General features: G+C 45.0%; 1 protein-coding gene across 1 annotated transcript in view; it reads left to right on the forward strand.

The window, feature by feature from the left end:
* The window catches only part of RAB3B (RAB3B, member RAS oncogene family), a 114,008-nt gene extending 102,270 nt beyond the window's left edge, over nucleotides 1–11,738 (forward strand). Inside the window, exons 4-5 of the mRNA XM_040360483.1 lie at nucleotides 4,305–4,429; nucleotides 10,869–11,738. Coding sequence (XP_040216417.1) covers nucleotides 4,305–4,429; nucleotides 10,869–11,053 — 310 coding nt within the window. The 3' untranslated portion in view covers nucleotides 11,054–11,738. The remainder of the gene's footprint in view (nucleotides 1–4,304; nucleotides 4,430–10,868) is intronic.
* Nucleotides 11,739–20,692: the final 8,954 nt, after the last annotated feature.

Raw genomic sequence — 20,692 nt, forward strand, 5'->3', positions numbered from 1 at the left:
GAGTTAACCACAAGGGGGCGTTGAAGGGGTTATGTATGACCTCATCTGTGTTTCTAACTGTAGGGGGTGTGGCTGTAGGTGTGACGTCATTGATTGTGGTTCCCTATATAAGGGATGACACGATCGATGACGGCGCCACAGTGAAGAACGGGGAAGCTGTGTTTACCCGTTCTTCAGCTCCGGGGACCGATGACGGGACTCCAGCGGCGATTGGGTCCGCGGGTCCTGCGGTCACAGAGCTTCGGACCGGGTCGCTGGAGCATGTCGCGGGCACGCGCCCACGACCTACGGCTGGGCACTTAAAGAGGATGTACCTGTACGTGGATGTGCCCAGCCGTGCCATTCTGCCGACGTATATGTGTAGGAGGCGGTCCTTAAGTGGTTAATATACGCTCATGAGGCTTCAGCTGACCACGTGGTAAGTCTCAGTGACTCGGTGATCACAGTGCGTCAGGGGGCGCGTGCAAAGTGGAGGACGTCTATTGACATCCTTCCGGCAATTGGGGTCCACGCTGTAGCCGTCTTTCCATTGTAGCGCAGGCGCCTAGTGGTTAACTTGGATGTAAAGCCATGTTAACATACTTGCCTGATGAGGCAGAGTAATAGACAAAATAAATATTTTTCCTAGAGAAAATGCTGTTCTAAGCTCCCTTCAGTGCTGAGCAACATGACTCCAAGCCTATGTGTTTTGGTAATATGATTTTTATTAGGTAAATAATCAGATTTCACATTGGCTGATCTCTCACTTCAATAAAGGTCACCAATGCTTTAGACAGCAGCATTTATTTTGAAGATCTCCTGTTTACTTAGTAGTTCAGCTGGAACAGCAACATAAGAACAGCTTGGGCTGTAACTGTGGGAAGGCTATAAAGTAGACCAGTGTTTCTCAACCTTTTTCCAGTCGGGGCGCCCTTGAAAAATATTTTCAGTCTTGAGGCACCCCTGTCCAAGACTTGGTTCACGTCGCTGTGTGTTGCGGAACATGTGCAAAATCGCGCTCGTTCTTGACACACAGACAAATGCTCTGCTCTTTAGGGGTGCCATTAAATCTTAATGGTGCCCCATCCATTGGCAAACATGGGTTGCTTTTGTTGTGGCACAATTTAAAAAAAAAGGGTCGGGGACTTCTTTCCCCGCATTACTGTGGGTAGGGAAATGAATGGGCTGCCCTACACGCAGCACGCATCCATACAGAACCAAGAGCTTGTTCGCATGTCAGGCTGGAGGGGCAGTAAAACCACATGGTTGAGCCGTTTTTACCACCCCCAACTTTTGCCCCTTTAGCTGCAGAGGCAACAGCTGGGGTGTAAACATGCTGTGGCTGCAGCTGGAGGTATACCCAGGGTGATTGGGGCTGTACTGCAACTACCCCGCAACTGTGTGCATTGCATTTACGGGCTTAAAACAGGTGGTGAGGAGGCAAGATATGCCTCTTTACTGGCTGACAAATGCCCCTGAAAAGCGATATGAACACAAATTGCTTTTCAGAGGAGCAGCAGTCCTTGCTGTTATCTCGAACAAGCCCTACAAAAGTAGTTCTGATGGTACAGGAATAGGGGGGTCAGGATTAAAAGTAACATACATACAGACAGATGCGCACGCACACAAACAGACACACGTACAAACACACGTTTTTGTGCGTCGGTTTGTGTGCGTGCGCATCTGTCTGTATGTATTTTACTTTTAATCCTGACCCCCCCCTATTCCTGTACCATCAGAACTACTTTTGTCAGACACACACTAACAGACATGTGTACACATGCACACATACACTGAAAGAAGAACTGTCAGAGCTGCACAACAACCAATCAGATCCAGAGTGCTGTAGCCATGAATGGAGGATGTGGGGTGTCAGTAACTGTGACAGCTGGTTATTCATAGCAGAGCCCCCCCTCACCACCTTAACCTTGGCCTCGCAGTCAGCGCAATACTTGTTGTCCTCCTCCCTCAGCATACGAGACAGGATGGCCTGGTGCTGCTTTTTCAGCTTCAGGGCCTTCTCCCTCTCTGAGTGGGTGGCCATGTCTGCGTGCAGGGGAGGAGTGTCGGTCACAGTGGCTCTTCTACCCTTTCTTCTTCCCCCTCAGGGAAAAGCGCACCAGGCAGAGTTAAGGACGGTACCCGCGGCTCTCACGTCACAGAAGCAGTGCGTGCATCCGACCCTCCCATAGCAACCGATGACGTATTCGGTTGGCAAGACGCGGTCGGGAGGCCCGCACAGCCAGCACAGCTTCCCGAGTGCCGGGAAGTGAGTTTTACACAGCGGACCGGCACCGCTGTAAAGACAAATGCCCAGCAGTAGTGTTACAATATTTGGGACCATTTTGCCGCGGCACACCTGGGGACTCTTCACGGCACACCAGTGTGCCGCGGCACACTGGTTGAGAAACGTTGAAGTAGACCATGGCTGCTCAACCTGTGGCCCTCCAGCTATTGCAGTGTTTCGTCAGATTAGGCGACCCGTCAGCTTTTGTAATGGAGGTGACGTTCCGTCGCCGCCATCTTGCTACACCCCACACTCCACTGGAGTTTTTCACATTTAAGGCATGCCATTTGTTAATTTTGTTACTGTCATGTTTTGGATAAAAGTTCTCGGTAAGACATTTTATACTTTTTTACTGAAAAAATGTCATTATTGGGATTGGGTATTGAGGCCTCATGCACACTAGACATTTTTGACGCTACTGTTATGGGCGTCGGATAATTTTTTTTACTGCCTCTAAACTCCCCTGCATGTTATCCTATGTATTCATGTACACATAGGCTTTTAGCAGCATTTAATGGCAAGAGAGTTTAGTGACGGAAACCCCTAACCCCCCACCCCCCACTGCCTGCGTGTTCTGGAACAGCAGCTTTTTGGCAGAAAAAAATCCTAAACTCTGCTAAATGCGGGTACCCAGCATTTTTTTCTCTAAACGGAGGCCACTATGTCCTTTACAACGGGCGAGTCATCAGCTGTTAGCAGGGTTCCCCCGCTGACAGCTTAATGTAAACAAAACAATTGCCGGAAATATAATATTGTAGAAAAAAACTGTGTGGGGATCCCACCCAAAATCCATACCAGACCCTTATCCAAGCATGCAGCCTGGCAGGCCAGTAAAGGGGAGGGGGGATTAGCGCGAGCCCCCTTCTCCTGAACCATACCAGGCCACATGCCCACAACATGGGGAGGGGGGGGTGCTTTGCCATGTTGATGAGGACAAGGGCCTTGGTGGTTGTGTGGGGGGAGACTTATCAAAATCTGGAAGCCACTTTTATCAAGGGGGCCCCAGATCCCAGGGCCTCTCCTCTGTGAATGAGTAGGGGTACATTGTACCCCTATTTATTCACCCAAAAAGTTTAAAAAAGTAAATAACACACACAAAGTCCTCTATTGAAAAAAAAACAAAAAATGTATAGATCCATCGTCAATCGTCAGACGTCTAATAAACTAAGGGGTGGAGCCACTGGGTGACCCTCACCCCTTGTGATGTCATTGCCCCAGTCGATGATGTAACAATGGGGGGGGGGGCCACACAGTGATGCCACTGGGTGGCACCACCCCTTTTGTTTATTTAGGGGTGGGAGGTGGCAGAGCTGTTTGATGGCTACTTCGTCGGGTGCGGACTTTTTTTTTTTTACTCATACTATGTTAAGGACGCATCGGCCGGCTTGCTGACCCACTCCTTAACAAGCAGATATTGACTGGTTGTTAAGGACGTGGCGGCCCCGCTCCTTAACACTAATGCTACTAAACATAGCTTATACACTGTGCTAAATGAAGGCAAAAAAAATTTGCATTTTTTTTAGCAGTAATAATTAAAACTGATGTAGTAATTGTAAGTCTCCACATAAAGGTTAAAGAATTGGAGCTTTGGTGATGCTCAGACTGCAGCACCATCTTATCTGCAAGGGAATAGTGGCAGTCGAACAATGTTTTCTTGTTAGTCCCTATCGCAGAATGGTCAGCTAGGGCATCACTCAATGTAATTTCAATGAGTAACAAGACTAATTATGAACAAGACAAGTGCAAAATGTTGTCATTGTATTATTGCACCAAATCAAATATATGATCTCAGCTGTTGATTTTCGAAATAAATGTCAATGGAAGTTTTTTTCCATATATAAAATGATATATATATATATATGATATATAAAATGACTCCCTGCAAGAAAGGTCTTACATGCCACCAAACCAGCTTTCTTAGATGGTAAGGAGGGATGTCTTTTGGCACCTGTGTTGAGACTCTGCGGGCATTGTATAGGAAATCTATACACAAGTCTAATAATTGATTCCTTAAACGATGTTGTCTTCTTTTTTTTAGGGCTACACAGATAAAAACCTATTCCTGGGACAATGCACAGGTCATACTGGTTGGAAATAAGTGTGACATGGAGGATGAGAGAGTGATACCTGCAGAGAAAGGAAAGCACCTAGCTGAACAACTTGGTATGTGTTGTGCTGCAGCACCCTCTGCTGGCATTCAGACAAATTTAAAGGCACTTTTTTGCTAAGTATATTTATTGTCTCTTGTGTAGATTTTCCTCTTTGTCCTACCCAGTAAGATGAGTCCTAAATGTATATGGCTATTTTAGCAAAATTTCACATTCCCACTGATATAATAGTTATTACTAACCTGCTCAAAAATAATAGATTTTATACCCTTACAATGATGATGGCAGCTGGAGACACTGAAAGATGGTGATAATTACAACAGAAGATGGTGCTAGAATGGAAGATTGCTTACAAATAGGGATGAACGATGATTTGCAGCAGAATGCATTGGAGTACATTGGAAGCAAACATTGACAACATTTTGTCCAAAAAGTGAAGTTGGTAGTTTCGCGGCAAACTGAATTTCTGCTGCGAATCCCCGGTTACAGAAAATGCATATTTAGCATCCACCCGGCCTCCTTGCCCCATTCAATTATATGATAACTTCCTATTTGAGTCAGTGATGCTACCTCCTATTTTAGCATCCCTGCACATTGGACAGAGGTGATAATGCTTGGTCATCTGGCATTAAGCAGGCTAGAGCCAGAGGAATTACATATTTAAAGCTGCATTGGTGAAGCAAGAAGTCACCTGCCTGGCTCTCTGTGCAGGGTTATAGAGGTGTATGATGGGCTGAACAGAATTACAATCTCTTTAGAAGGTGTAATAGTAAAAATATATTTACTTCAACTGTTTATGCCCCCTGGTGCCCAACCTATGGCCCATGACACTATTTGTGTGGCCTTCAGGGCTCCAGCAGGGAGTAATCTGTGCTTCCCTACTGCCCTGTTATAGCACTGATTTCCAGCAGTCTCATGTAATACATGTCCTGAAGCTTATTGTCAGGGCACAGACCTTTTACGGTCTCTTTCCCTAGTTGGTCCTGGGTGGAATCGAACCCAGGATCTCTCCATTGAAGGTCCAGCTCTTTTGTCTCTGAGCCACTGCTCAGTTCTATTCTGTGTGCTGTCCATTGGAGCCTGGTTCTGAAACCTGTACTTCTGTGGACCAATCAGTGGCCAGTGCGGCCTATTTAAGCCAGCCCCTTCCCCTTTGCTAATTGCTGGTTCGTTGTCAGCTTTACCCTGTGAGAGAACCTTGGAAACCTGTATACCCAGACCTGCTTGACCCGGATTGGACCTTGACGATTCTCTGCCGTCTCCTACACTTGACCCCTGCCTGCTTATCGGATTTGCTGTTGTCTCCTGCCCCTTGACCTTGGCTTGCTCTCACGGACTTCCTCTGATCTCTCCAACTCCTGACCCACGGCCTGTGACCCGGATTTGCCTTTGTTTCCTGTTGGTCCCTTCTGGACTTACCTGCCTGTTCCTGCCTGATCAACGACTGTCTCCAGTCCTCTGCACCTGCCCTGTTTTCGTCAGCTGCACCAAGTCTGCCTACCAGTTCCCGGCACAGGTGCCTCCTTGTGCCGTCCCTCCTCTGTTCTAACTCCAGGGAGTGGTCTGCACAGGGTCGCAAAGGTGAGCCGCCCTCAGCATCTCGGCCTCGGTAAGTAACGTTCCTGACACTTATCCTCAGTCTACAATAACTCCTATTAGCAGGTTCTCAGCCTCTGACAACCTTGTGCATCAACCTAGCATATTGGCTAGAGTCTCTGACCATCTCATGTATCATATTTGCAGTCTCTGACCATTTCTTGTATCATGTCTGCAATCTATGATCATCTTTAATATCATGTCCACACTCTCTGACCATCTCTTGCATCATGTCCACAGTCTCTGAATATCTCTACCATCATGTCCAAACTTTCTGATCATCTCTTGTACCACGTCCGCAGTCTCTGCCCATCTCTTGTATCATATCTGCAGTCTCTGACCATCTCATGTATCAGATCTGCAGTCTGACTAGTTCTTGTATTATGTCTGCAATCTATGACCATCTCTAGCATCATGTCCGCAGTCTCTGACCATCTCAAGCATCATATCCACAGTCTCTGACCATCTCTAGCATCATATCCGCAGTCTCTGACCATCTCTAGCATCATGTCCACACTTTCTGACCATCTCTTGTACCATGTCTGCAGTCTGTTATCATGTCTTGTATCATTTCTGCAGTCTCTGACCATTTCTTTAATCATGTCTGTAGTCTCTGACCATCTCTTGCATCATGTCTGCAGTCCTCGAATGTCTCCTGTGCCATTGTCTGCAGTCTCTAACCATCTCTTGTTTCATGCAATTAGTCTGTCCTGTTCTGTGTCTGCTGTTTCTGATGCTAAATATTCACTGAATTTTATGTGCAGCCATTTGGTCAAGTTGAGGACCACATTTGAAGCCCACCATATTAAGAAACTTGACCACCACTGCTCCATCATTCGGCTGTCAAATGTCAGAGCCTGTACTGATTATTAAGGCCTTGCATTTGACGGTTACATGACAGACGGTTGGGTTTATTGAAATAGAGAATCCATGTACAGACTAGGTTCTAGGATTCCAGGTGCTCTATGGCAGTGGTCATCAACGCTGTCCTCAGGGCCCACTAACAGGCCAGGTTTTATGTATTACCTTGGGGAGATGCAGACTAGAATACTGCAATCACTGAGCAGCAAATGATATCACCTGTCATGTATTTCAGTTATCTTGCAAACCTGTTAGTGGGCCCTGAGGACAGGGTTGATGACCACTGCTCTATGGGGTACATAGCTCAGTTTGAAGACTAATGCAGGTATTTGCAGTCATAACAATGCACTTAAAAACTCAGCCATCAGTTATAATAAAATGAACGTGACCTAGTTATAAAAGTGCTAAACGGATTTTAAACACCCTTGTGCACCTTCCCAACCTCTCGATTTTTTTAGGGCAGACCTGAACTTTAATTTTTGATCAGCTTTTAGCAGACACCCTATAGGATTTTTATCTGACGTGTACTGAGCAGAGAATATGCATGATGCATGCAAAGCAATCTTCCCAGGATTTCATCTTTCCTGGAGTGAGAATCCACAGCCCTGCTGTGTGGTGAATTTTAAATCCTTTTTTCTGAAGGAGAGGTGCCAATCATATTGTAGAAGTGGGGTAGACTAACTCCTGTGGTGCCTGAATGAGCCCTGCTGCGATTCAGGTTTCTTGCTATATAAGTATCCTATACCACATGTCCCCACGTTCTACCCATCACCCTGTGATCAGCACTAGATGACAATGGCAGCTGATGGTTTTGTAAAGAAGTCACAAGTACAGCATCAGCTGAAATCCATGCTCCTCTTTGTTATCCTTCCAGCTGATTGTGTGCATTGTAGTGTTGCTCTATAGAACATCCCTAGTCATCAGTCTGCATTGTAAACCTGCTGTATAGCTAGCAGAGCCATCCTAACTTCTGATCCAGACTAGATAGGGGCAACACATAACTATGCTCTATCCATCTCTACTGAAACCTAAAGTCCTGTAAGATTAAATTTTCTTCTGTTGATAAGCATGTCATAAAGCTCAAAAAAATTGAAATATATATATAAAAAAATGCAGATTGTATCTTGCAGATTCCTTGAAGGGAACCAGTTATGACTGGGCTTATGCAAGAACCTTGACACCGGTGCCTCCCGGCCCTTTCTGATGCTGGGAGGCAGGGTTTCTGATCATGTGACCACCGTGATTGGCTGTAACAAGAACTTTAGAAGAAAAGAAGGATGAGGGGTGGAAGGGTAGGTAGGTTCAGGTGCATAATCAAAGTAGGGAAACACACCTTTTTCAGCATACAGTTCTCGTCGCCACTCTAGTCAAAGTGGGTATTGCTCACCCGGATAGGTCCCTCTCACTGACCTAGCAGCCGGGATGGCGCACAAAGTAAAGTACAGTCTCTGACACAGACCTTCCTTTCTAGATGAGACACTTTGGTCCGGAATCCCCTGCCACAGGATTCAGCACCCGGATCTCTTTAGCTTTGTTTCTTTAGAACTTTAGATCCGACAGGCGACACTATCAAGCTTCTCAGTATACGGTGCATTCTTCGATGACGTTTCCAGGCCTTCTCCCAAGGTACCAGCCTCTTGCATGGCCCTCTCCAGGATAGGTCCTTCCCTGGCTTCCTTCATCGGGTGGCTGAAAAAAATTATTATAAATGAAAATGATAAAATATGTATAATAGTAAAATACACGTATAGATCCTTATATAATCAGCCCATTAGTAGTATTTCTACCCCACTGCGTACCAGACCCATATGCCTCATCCAAAATGTCCGAGACCTCACGGGCCTGCAGGGAGACCACTGACCACCACATATACCCAATAAATCACAATGCAGTAATTAAATTGCTACAAAAATACCTCCTTCCATGATAGTCTATACATACACTTAAAAATGTGAAATTTTTATAAATTAATAATTGATTATTAAACAGATCCCTCTTAAATGAGGGAAGTTCACCAAGGGAGGGCCCCACTGGGCCAGCTGGTGGACAACCAACAGCGCCCAGTACTATCTGGCCCAACCTGGGAGAACTACCCCCCACACACAGTAGAGCATGATCACAACCCAAAGGCATGACATACTCATAGAAGGTAAAAAAAAGGAGGGTCCAAAGTGGTGACTGAACTCACTATCCATATGTTCCCTACCCCTCTTACCAGGTTCATACAATATTATGCAACTCTATCTCCTCATTCAAACCCTGTGGGGCCCTGGTACCCAAAGTAAATATCCAGAAGGCCTCTCTTTTACAGAGGATTTGATACTTCTTACCACTGTCCAAAGTACTTGAGATGGCCTCTATGCCAAACACTTTGAGACCGTCCACTTTGCTGTCGTGGACTTCCTTAAAGTGTCCTGGCACTGAACATTTATCCTTTTCTTTTAGGATGCTGCTCCTGTGCTCGTTCATCCTGGTCCTCATTGGTCATAATGTTCAACCTATATATAAGAGACCACATGGGCAGAGCATGCCATAAATGACGTAGGCAATGCCACAATTGATAAATTGTTTTATCCTGTGGCTTCTTCCGTCTACCCCAGTTACAGCTTTTTTCCTGTGGCACATATGCACACAGTTTCCACAGTTGCTCACTCCACATCTATAGCTACCTTTTTGGTCAAAGATTGTGGTCCAGGGACCATCCATTCAGTTATTTCTACGTTTCCTTACTCTGCTTGGGGCAATAATGCTCCTCAAATCTTTGGGCCTTCTGAAGACTAGATTTGGGTGGGGCGGAAGACACTTCTTTAGGACAGGATCTGATACCAAGATCTTCCAGTTTTTTTGGAAGATTTTCTGTATCGTTGGTACTCTGTTATTGTACCTAGTGCAGAATCGTACCATTGGTGCTTCATCAGTGGCTTGCCTCACAGTTTTATTGCTGACTGGACCGTCTTCTTCATATAGTTGTAGAAATTTTTGGAAGGCTTCCTCGATATGCACTTATTCATATGCCTTTTCCTTGAATTTGTTCCTTAGGATCAAACTTTGGTCTTCATAGTCCCTTTTCAGAGTACAGGTCCGCCTGAGTCGGCAAAACTGGCTAAATGGGACATTTTTAATCCATCTTGGATGATGGTGACTGCGGGCATGTAGATAAGAATTGCCCGCACTAGCCTTAAAGTGGATTTTTGAGTAGATCTTACCACTATCTTCAGCCCTCAGCTCCAAGTCAAGGAATACTAGTGACTCTTTATCCACTACATGTGTGAATGAGATACCAAATAGATTGCTCTCACAATGTGCCAGGAAGCCATCGAGTTCTTCATCACTGCCATTCCATATAATAAGGATGTCATCTATGTATCGTGAATAGAGGACTAGGTTCCTCCCAAAGGGGTTATTGGCCCAGATGTGCCATACTCTTTCCATTTTCAGATGATGGATTAAACAGTGCTCCGTGAGATGTTCAGAGTTTGGGATTTCTTTTTTTATAAGCTAACCCTGCTTTTAATTTATTTACAACTTTATCCCTGACCTGTCTGTTGTGTTCCTTGGCCTTTATGGTGCTGTTTGTTCATCAAGGCTCTCTAACAAACCTCTGAGGGGTTCACAGAACAGCTGTATTTATGCTGAGATTAAATTAAACACAGGTAGACTCTATTTACTAATTAGGTGACTTCTGAAGGCAATGGATTCCGCTAGATTTTAGTTAGGTGCATCAGAGTAAAGGGGGCTGAATACAAATGCACACCACACTTTTCAGATATTTATTTGTAAAAATAATTGAAAACGGTTTATAATTTTTCTTCCACTTCACAATAATGTGCCACTTTGTGTCGGTCTATTATATAAAATCCCAATAAAATACATTTACGTTTTTGGCTGTAACATGACAAAATGTGGAAAATTTCAAGGGGTATGAATACTTTTTCAAGGCACTGTACTTGTATTTTTTTAATTTTGTATATAGTTCCACCTAATGTGCCTAATATATACAGATTTCAGTCCTTAATCATATTTTTTTATGTACACAGGTTTTGAATTCTTTGAAGCCAGTGCCAAGGAGAATATTCAGGTGAAACAAGTTTTTGAACGCCTTGTTGATATCATCTGCGACAAGATGTCCGAGAGTCTTGAAAATGAGAATTCGGCGGCCAGTGGAGGCAAAAACTTGCGCTTTGACTCCAATCCCCCTATACAACAAAAGTGTTCATGTTAACCCAATTACCACCTTGTCTGGGACCAACCAAGACCCCTTGAACTCCAAACCATGGTAACATTTTCATTGGAGCCACCATACCAATACTTAGAACTCTCCCCAGATAAAAGGGCTGGGATCTGATCCCACAAAGCAGAATATCAATCCCTAGAAATTAGCTGCTGACCTCTGTGTGCAAAGGAAGGGTAATGCCTGTGTGTCATATTATGCTTTAAAATAAGCAAGGGCAACCTACAATATACATCCCAACTGTCCTAAAATTGACCAGTCATGATCTTATTGTGACAAAAAACACGTCTTACCAAAGGTGGGAAATGGTCTCTGCTAAATATGGTCAAATCTGGGACCGAATTTTGGTAGAAGTCCACTTTCTCACTGAGAAGTAAGAATCAGCTGTTCATCAGTTGATAAACTATAAGTTCCAGCATGCCGTGCCAACTGTGTATGCGAAGTCTTGAAGGTGGCAGCATGCCCTTGCCCATTTACAGTGACTACATTGTCTTACTTGTGTGTGATTTGTGTTAGTCTTTGTTCTTATACTGGCATTTTTATTACTGTTGAAATCTTTGTGTCTTCAATGTGTTTGCAGGTATTTTTTAATGTTTTAGAAATGTACATATATAAATATATTTTGATGTTAAATCTAAAGACATTGCCATTAAAGTCATTCTTTGTTAGGAATGAATCTTGGTTGTATGTTTTCTTTATCATTTTTGTATGTAATAAATTTCAACAATGCTGAACAAAATTTTGGACTGATCAAGAACAGAGAATAAAAATCACTGAAAATCATTGCATGAAAATAGTGTTAGGCCCCGTACACACGACCGAGTTTCTCGGCAGAATTCAGCCAGAAACTTGATGGGAGCCATATTCTGCCGAGAAACCCGGTCATCTGTACACTTTTGGCCGAGGAAACCGACGAGGAACTCGTCGAGCCAAATAGAGAACATGTTCTCTATTTCCTCGTTAGTCAATGAGGAAACTTGGCTCACCGAGATCCTCGGCGGCTTCACAAGGAACTCGACGAGCAAAACGATGTGTTTTGCCCGTCGAGTTTCTCGGACGTGTGTACGGGGCCTCACACTTAGCATTCAGCACCCTTCTGGATTTTACCAAACCAGGACTCTTACTACTATCATTAGCTAGTATAGCTTAAAGAGACCTTGTCGCTGCACATCTTCCACGTAAAATGTTCACCCTTAGAAAAATAAATAAAGAAGTTAACACTGGACTACCTCCCCCCCCCCCCCCCCCAATTGTTCTTACCTCTAGCTATGCTGAGCTGTCAGCGCTACTGCAGCCGGTCCAGTGACTTGAAATCCCTCTTTTACCTCTACCCTGTGCAGCACTTCCGGCATGGATCAGGGAGATTCATTGTGCAGGCGCTCACCAATCAGAATCATTTTGGTCCACCCGGAAGTAATGTACAGAAAAGTAGGGGGGAGCATGGATTTCAAATCTCTGAACTACTGGACCGGCTGCAGGAGCCCTGGCAGCTAAGCATCATCAGAGGTAAGTACAGCAGGACCAGGGGGTGGGAGGGTGTACAGTGTTTATTTTACCTTTTAATTTTTTTTTATGTAAAGTTGAACACTATGGACTTTTTTTTTTGCAGATTTAAAGTGGTGGTTCACCCTCAATAACAACATTCTAGCATTAAATTAAGCATAGTAGCGTTAGCTACAGCATGCCTTTATTTATTTATTTTGCCCCGTACTCACTGTTTAATCCTATAGTGAAGATTCCGACTCCCCGCGGGGAATGGGCGTTCCTATCCAGAGGGAAGATGTTTGACGGCCGGCTATGGCACGGCACGCTCCCTGAAGATAGCCGGAGTAGGTCTCGGCTCTTCACGGCGCTATACGGCGCCTGCGCACAGACTATGCGCAGGCGCCGTGAAGAGCCAAGTCCTATTTCGGCTATTTCCGGAGAAGCGTGACGCACCAGAGCCGGCCGTCAATCATCTTCCCTCTGGATAGGAACGCCCATTCCCCGCGGGGAGTCGGAATCTTCACTATAGGATTAAACGGTGAGTACGGGGCAAAAAAAATAAATAAAGGCATACTGTAGCTCGCGCTACTATGCTTAATTTAATGCTAGAAAAAAAAATGTATAGGGTGAACCCCCTCTTTAAACTTACCCAAGTGGATGCTGCATCTGTCCACCGCTGGGGACCACTGAGAACTGAGTGTTCACACACCATTGATTGCTTGGTTCTCACAGCTTCCTGAGCAGAGAGCTGAGGACTGTCCGTCACCGGCTCTCTGACTGGCCTGGCTTTGTGATGTCAGCTGACAGGCTTCTGAGAGCCTGAGCCGGCCGCTCCCACCCCTTCACAGCCTAGCGCTCAAGTGAGCAAGAGGGGCAGAGCAGAGAGCCAGTGACTGACAGTCACAGGCTCTCTGCTCAGGAAGCTGTGAGAACCGAGCGATAATGTGATCCACAGGAGAAGTACAGCCAAATAGAGCCGAGCCGACCCGAGCTTCTTTCGGGAAGTCGTGACGCGCTGTGTGCGCCGTCGTTTAGCATGTCAATCAATTGGCATGTCAATAGGAATGCCCACTCCCGCGGGATTCCCTACCCGGAAGCCGCGGTGAATTCTATGGCTAAACGCTATCTACAGGGAAAAAAAAAAAAGGTCAGAGTCATTTTATTTGCAGAACTGGGCTGGATGTAGTGTTAGAATTTTTTTATAGGGTGAACCTCCACTTTAAGGTGAACCTGTTTTGTCCATGCCAGACAATGCATCTTGTTTAGTGCAGAACCAAGGCTACTATGACATTGCACGTGAAACTAATCCTTAATAATTTCAACTTTTATCCCATGTTTAAATTGCTGATTTTAGGTGGATCCAAAGACAACATATGCAATTTGTTTCCTCCTGCTGTGATGTCTCTCTTCCGCATAATCTTATCTGATTAGAATAATCCCTTCCTCATCTCCACATGACAGCTAATCTGTTGTCCCACAGTCATCTGTGTGCCTGCTTTTCCTATAAGGCATCGTACCTGAAGGGGAACTACAAGTTGCAGCATGCCCTGTCTTCTACTTGTCAGCAGGAAGCGATTGTCCTCATAGAGAACCTGTAAGGATTGAGATATGGAAGCAGCTTTGGTTCTGGCATTGCTACCCACCGAGTCATTCACATGAAGCAAGTAAACAGGACAAGAGCTTAGCCTCTTCAGACTTGTTTTTGGTTAGTGCCAAGGCCGCCATCAGGAATTATGGGGCCCCTTACACAGCTTCAGGCATGGGCCCCCTGGAGCAGAGAAGCGGGGGGGTGCTGCCGCCTGAAATTGAGAAGCTGGGGGGGGGGGTGCCGCCGCTAATTGAAAGAACAGGCATAAAGAATATATATATATATATTTAAAAAAAAAACAGGGGGGGGCATCCGGTGCCCTGGGGACCTCTGGGCCCTTTAATTATATATTATTATAAAAAAATTTATAAAAAAAAAGACAAAAAAGGGGGGTTGCCATCCGGGACCCTGGGCCCTTTAATAAAAAGAAAAAAAAGAAACCTCTGGGCCCTTTAATAAAAAAAAAAAGAAAGAAGGGGGGGGGGGTTGCCATCCGGTGCCCTGGGGACCTCGGACCCCTTACAAAAAAATAATAATAATAAAAAAAAAGGATGTTGCCATCCGGGCCCCTGGGGACCTCCGGGCCCCTTACAGGTGTACTGCCTGTACCCCTCTGATGGTGGCCCTGGTTAGTGCCAACCCGGTTTTAAAACTGGAACCAGAACCACCTCTAAAAACAAGTTAGCAATGGAAGTTACCATATTTTTGTCTTCGTAGATTCACTTAAAATTTTTAGATTAACCCATGCATTCGCCAAGTCTGTACCTTTCTGGATTGAGGCCGGATTCACACTTGTGTGGTGCGAAATGGAGAACTGTTCAGCAGATCAGCTCCATTTTAAATGCGAATTTGGAGACCTGGGAGAGGGGAGGGGGAGGGGGGAAGTGTATTGAGCTGAATGAGAGAAATCCTGAAGAGAAATGAACACATCTGCGAATCAGATGCGTGCCCATAGAAGATAATGGGCCTGAATTCGCACCTGAGCCGCACTGCAATGCCTAGAAAAAGCACACATTTTTTCGGCAATGCACAGTGCAAATGCATCGCACATATGTGAACCAGCCTCATTGAAAACAATGTATTTTATAATGTTATGCGAATGGTATGCTCATTCAGATAAACTTTTGTTGCATGCTGAAAAAAAAGAAAAAAAGGAATTAGACATTAAGGCGACACATAACTTAGCCAAGGACAAGTCTTTAATTTCCCTGGAAGTCTTGGCCATGTCACAAGGTCAGGCAATGTTCCACATGTTTCCAGAAAAACCTTGATGCCAAGAGAATAATAAAGAAAACTATGATGATATTTTAACCACTTGAGCACCGCGTCATGTAAAATGACGGCTTCACGGTGGCTCTGGAAATCCAACAGGACGTCAATTGACGTCCTGGATTCCTTCGGCCACTGGGGGGCGCGCAAGCGCGCCGGCGGCGGCGTCCCCGAGATGCCGATGCGCGTGCCTGGCGGTCGCGATGTCCGCCAGGCTCCCGCGATCGGTAATGACAGAGCAGGGACGTGGAGCTCTGTGTGTAAACACAGAGCTCCACGTCCTGTCAGGGGAGAGAGGAGACCGATCTGTATCTGCATCGGTTACCTCCCCCAGTCACCCCCTCCCCCCACAGTTAGAACACTAATTAGGGTACACATTTAACCCCTTCCTCACCCCCTAGTGTTAACCCCTTCAATGCCAGTCACATTTATACAGTAATTAGTGCATATTTATAGCACTGATCGCTGTATAAATGTGAATGGCGCCAAAAATGTGTCAAAAGTGTCCGATGTGTCCGCCATAATGTCGCAGTCCCAATAAAAAAAAAAAATCGCAGATCGCCACCATTACTATAAAAAAAAAATAAAAAAAAATAATAATAATAATAATTCTGCCCCATATTTTGTAAGCGCTTATTGCGATTTTTTTTTTTACCAAAAATATGTAGAAGAATACGTATCGACCTAAACTGAGAAAAAAATTTGTGGAAAAAAAAAATTGGGCTATTTATTATAGCAACAAGTAAAAAATATTGATTTTTTTTTCCAAATTGTTGCGTTTTTTGTTTTATAGCGCAAAAAATAAAAACCGCACAGGTGATCAAATACCACCAAAAGAAAGCTCTATTTGTGGGGAAAAAAAGGGCGTCAATTTTGTTTAGGAGCCACGTCGCATGACCGCGCAATTGTCAGTTAAAGCGACGCCGTGCCGGAAGCTGAAATTTCCCCTGGGCAGGAGGGGGGTATATGTGCCGGTATGGAAGTGGTTAAATGTGAAATACTGTATACTGTAAGAAAAATTTAAAGAACCCCCAACATTACACACACATATTCGGCTTCTTTCGGCTACTCGTGACGCGATAAATGCGACCGTCGGAAGCCTGTCGGAAGACTGTCAATCAAATAGGAACGCCCAGTCCCGGAGACCATACCCCGGAAGCGGTGGAGAAGCGGTGGAGAAGATCGCTCTCTACAACGGTAAGTACTGCTTCGTTTTTAAAAAAACTACCCAATTCCCCTAGACAAAATGAGCATCAATCTAATCTTAACATTTTTTTTCCGGGTGAACTCCCGCTTTAAGGTTAACTGTAAAGGTATTTTATTCTTTAGGCAAGTTATATTTTGGGGGAGTTTTAAAGCGGGGGTTCACCCTTAGAGGGCACTTTTCCCCCTTAGATTCCTGCTCGTTATTACTAGGGGAATCGGCTATTTATTTTAAAATATGTGCAGTACTTACCCGTTTACGAGACGCATCCTCTCCGTCGCTTCCGGGTATGGGCTTCGGGAATGGGCGTTCCTTCTTGATTGACAGGTTTCCGAGAGGCTTCCGACGGTCGCATCCATCGCGTCACGATTTTCCGAAAGAAGCCGAACGTCGGTGCGCAGGCGCAGTATAGAGCCGCACCGACGTTCAGCTTCTTTCGGCTACGAGTGACGCGATGGATGCGACCGTCGGAAGCCTCTCGGAAGAATGTCAATCAAGAAGGAACGCCCGCTCCCGAAGACCCATACCCGGAAGCGACGGAAGAAGATGCAGCTTGAAAACGGGTAAGTACTGCACATATTTTAATATAAATAGCCGATTCCCCTAGACCGAACGAGCAGGAAGCTAAGGGGAGATTTTTTTTTTTTTTTTAAATGGGTGAACTCCCGCTTTAAGTACATTTTCATGTCAAAAATACACATTTTAGAATGTAAATGAAAAATAAAAAAATGGTCTTGCAACAGAAGGACTAAAGGATAACAAAACCCAAGAACAATAATTATTATTATTATACAGGATTTATATAGCGCCAACAGTTTACGCAGCGCTTTACAATATAAAAGAGAGACAATGCAGTTACAATACAATACCCTGCTCAGAAGAGCTTACAATCTAGTAGGGTGGGGCAGGTGGTACAAAAAGTTGTAACTGTGGGGAATGACCTGAGGGAAGTGGTAAAAAATTAGTTGGAGACGTGATAGGCTTCCCTGAAGAGGTGAGTTTTCACGGATTGCCTGAAGGTAGCAAGAGTAGGGGATAGCTGGACAGGTTGAGGTAGTGAGTTCCAGAGCATGGGAGAGGCTCTGGAGAAATCCTGTAGACGAGCATGGAAGGAGGAGACGAGAGAGCTTGACAGTAGGAGGTCTTGAGAAGAGCGGAGAGGATGGTTTGGCATAATGTAATATATTGCAGCTTACAGTCATTAGATGTGATGACTGCATTCATTTTTATTTTAAAGTGGTTGGAAAATCACAAATCCTGGAATTGCCTCCGTTACAGAAAGATATACTGTGCAGTGTCCGTTTTTCAAAAATTATGCAAGGAAATACATTTTTTCAGAGCGCCGGTGTGCGCTCACGTGACCTCCCGACACTTTCCTTCCCCAATTTGAGGACTACAATGGGAGGGGCTGAGATTCCCCATCGACTTTAGCCGGGAAGAGAGAAGAGTGGCAGGAGGCCATTTTTATTTATTTTTACTAGTAATGGCGTCGATCAGTGATTTTATTAGCGGGACTGTGATATTGCGGCAGGCAAATCAGACATCTGACACTTTTTTGGGAACCAGTGACATTATTATAGTGATCAGTGCTAAAAATATGCACTGTTGCTGTACTAATGGCACTGGTAGGGAAGGGGTTGACATCAGGGGCGATCAATGGGTTAAGTGTGTCCCCTGCTTTCTAACTGTGTGGGGGATGGACTGACTGGGGAAACACAGAGATACGTATTTCTGTTTAGCAGGAACACAAGATCACTATGTTCTCCCCTGTCAGAACGGTGATCTACCTCGTTTACATACTCTCTGGAGAACAATCGGCAGATCCCAGCGGACATCATGTTCGCCGTACCCGCTGACTGGCTCCCCCTCTGGCCAATCAGTGTGCACACGCACCCTCGCTTTCTATAGCACGGAATACAGGTATGTCGCTTTGCGCAATAGAGCCACCCTGCCGCAGTATATTTGCAGTAGGCGGTCTTTAAGTGGTCAAATACTGCATAAAAAGGCATTAAAGTCAATTCACAATAGGAAATAAATAAATGCGATAATAAAATACTGGTCCAAGTTTGCGATAACTATGACAATGGTCAGACCCCCCAGTGATTGGTTTAAAAAAATATGTGGGAAAGCGTAAGCTGGAGTGGGTGTCAGCTAGATTTTAGCCAGGAGTTGTTTCTGGAGGCTGGCAGACAGACGGCATAGCAAAGATGAATTCCTTTGAATCCAGTCTTCTGGAATGTAGAGTAATGCGGAAGAGGAGGAGGAAAAGATCTCAAGTTGTCCACTTCAGCCCCAGAAGGATTTACCCCTTCCTGACCAGAGCATTTTTTTACGATATGGCACTGCGTCGCTTTAGCTGACAATTGCACGGTCGTGCGACATTGTACCCAAACAAAATTGACATCCTTTTTTCCCCCCACAAATAGAGCTTCCTTTTGGTGGTATTTGATCACCTCTGCATTTTTTTTTTTTTTTGCGCTATAAACAAAAAAAGAGCGACAATTTTTAAAATAAAGCAATATTTTTTATCTTTTGCTATAATAAATATCCCCCAAAAATATATAAAAATATATAATTTCTTCCACAGTTTAGGCCAATATGTCTTCTACATATTGGGGTAGATTCACGTACCTTTAGGCGGGCGTAGCGTATCTCCTATACGCTACACCGCCGTAACTTTGAGAGGCGATTTTGGTATTTTCAAAGATTTTGCCGCCGAAGTTACGGCGGCGTAGCGTATTAGGGCCGGTGTAAGCCCGCCTAATTCAAATGTTGAAGCTGTGGGTGTGTTTTATGTATATTAACTGTGACCCCACGTAAATGACGTTTCGATCGAACGGCGCATGCGCCGTCCGTGGACGTATCCCAGTGCGCATGCTCCAAATGACGTTGGCAAATCGTCATGCTTTCGACGTGAATGTAAATTACGGCCAGCCCCATTCACGGACGAGTTACGCAAACGACGTAAAATTTGACGCGGTTCCGACGTCAATACTTAACACTGGCTGCGCCATGTTTTTTGTGGTTTATCTTTAGGCCTGAAAACCCCTTACCTAAACTGCGTATCTTTACTGCGACGGCCGGGCGTACGTTCGTGAATAGGCGTATCTAGCGGATTTACATATTCTAGGCGTAAATCAGCATACACGCCCCTAGCGGCCAGCGTAAATATGCAGTTTGAGAATACGCTTAAATATATGACAGCGGGTATTTAGACTTACGACGGAGTATCTACTGATACGCCCGTCGTAAGTCTACCTGAATCCACCCCATAGTTGTTAAAAAAATAAAAATAAAAAATCGCAAGTGTATATTGATTGGTTTGCGCAAAAGTTATAGCAACTGCAAAATAGGGGATAGATTTATGGCATTTTTATTATAATTTTTTTTGTTTTACTAATAATGGTGGCGATCTGCGATTTTTATCGTGACTGCGACATTATGACGGACACTTTTTTGGGACCATTGTCGTTTATAGAGTGATCAGAGCTACAAATAGCCACTGATTACTGTATAAATGACACTGGCAGGGAAGGGGTTAAACACTAGGGGGTGATCAATGGGTTAAGTGTGTACTAGGAATGTGTTCTAACTGTTTGGGGGATGGTCTCACTACAACATGACAGAGATCACTGCTCCTGATGACAGGGAGCAGTAGATCCCTGTCATGTTGCTAGGCAGAACAGGGAAATGCCTTGTTTACAAAGGCAACCCCCCCCCCCCCGTTCTGCCTTTCCGTGTCACAATCGCAGGCTGCCGGCAAAAATCGAGTATGTGGGACCCACGGGTACGCTCCCACGGCTCGGGTGCGCCCACTAGGCGGCAAATTCAAAGGGACGTACAGGTACGCCCATTTGCCTGCCCGTGCCATGCTGCTGACGTAAATCGGTGTGTGGCAAGTGGTTAAAGGAAGGAGTGCACCCTGCTGTATCAAGTCACAGTTGCGGATACCCAAGTTCAGGTTATCTAGAGCAGTGTTTCTCAACTCCAGTCCTCAAGGCACCCCAACAGGTCATTTTCAGGCTTTCCATTATTTTGCACAGGTGATTTGATCAGTTTCACTGCCTTAGTAATTACCACAGCT

The sequence above is a fragment of the Rana temporaria genome, chromosome 7, assembly GCF_905171775.1.
Source record: "Rana temporaria chromosome 7, aRanTem1.1, whole genome shotgun sequence".
Taxonomy (NCBI): domain Eukaryota; kingdom Metazoa; phylum Chordata; class Amphibia; order Anura; family Ranidae; genus Rana; species Rana temporaria.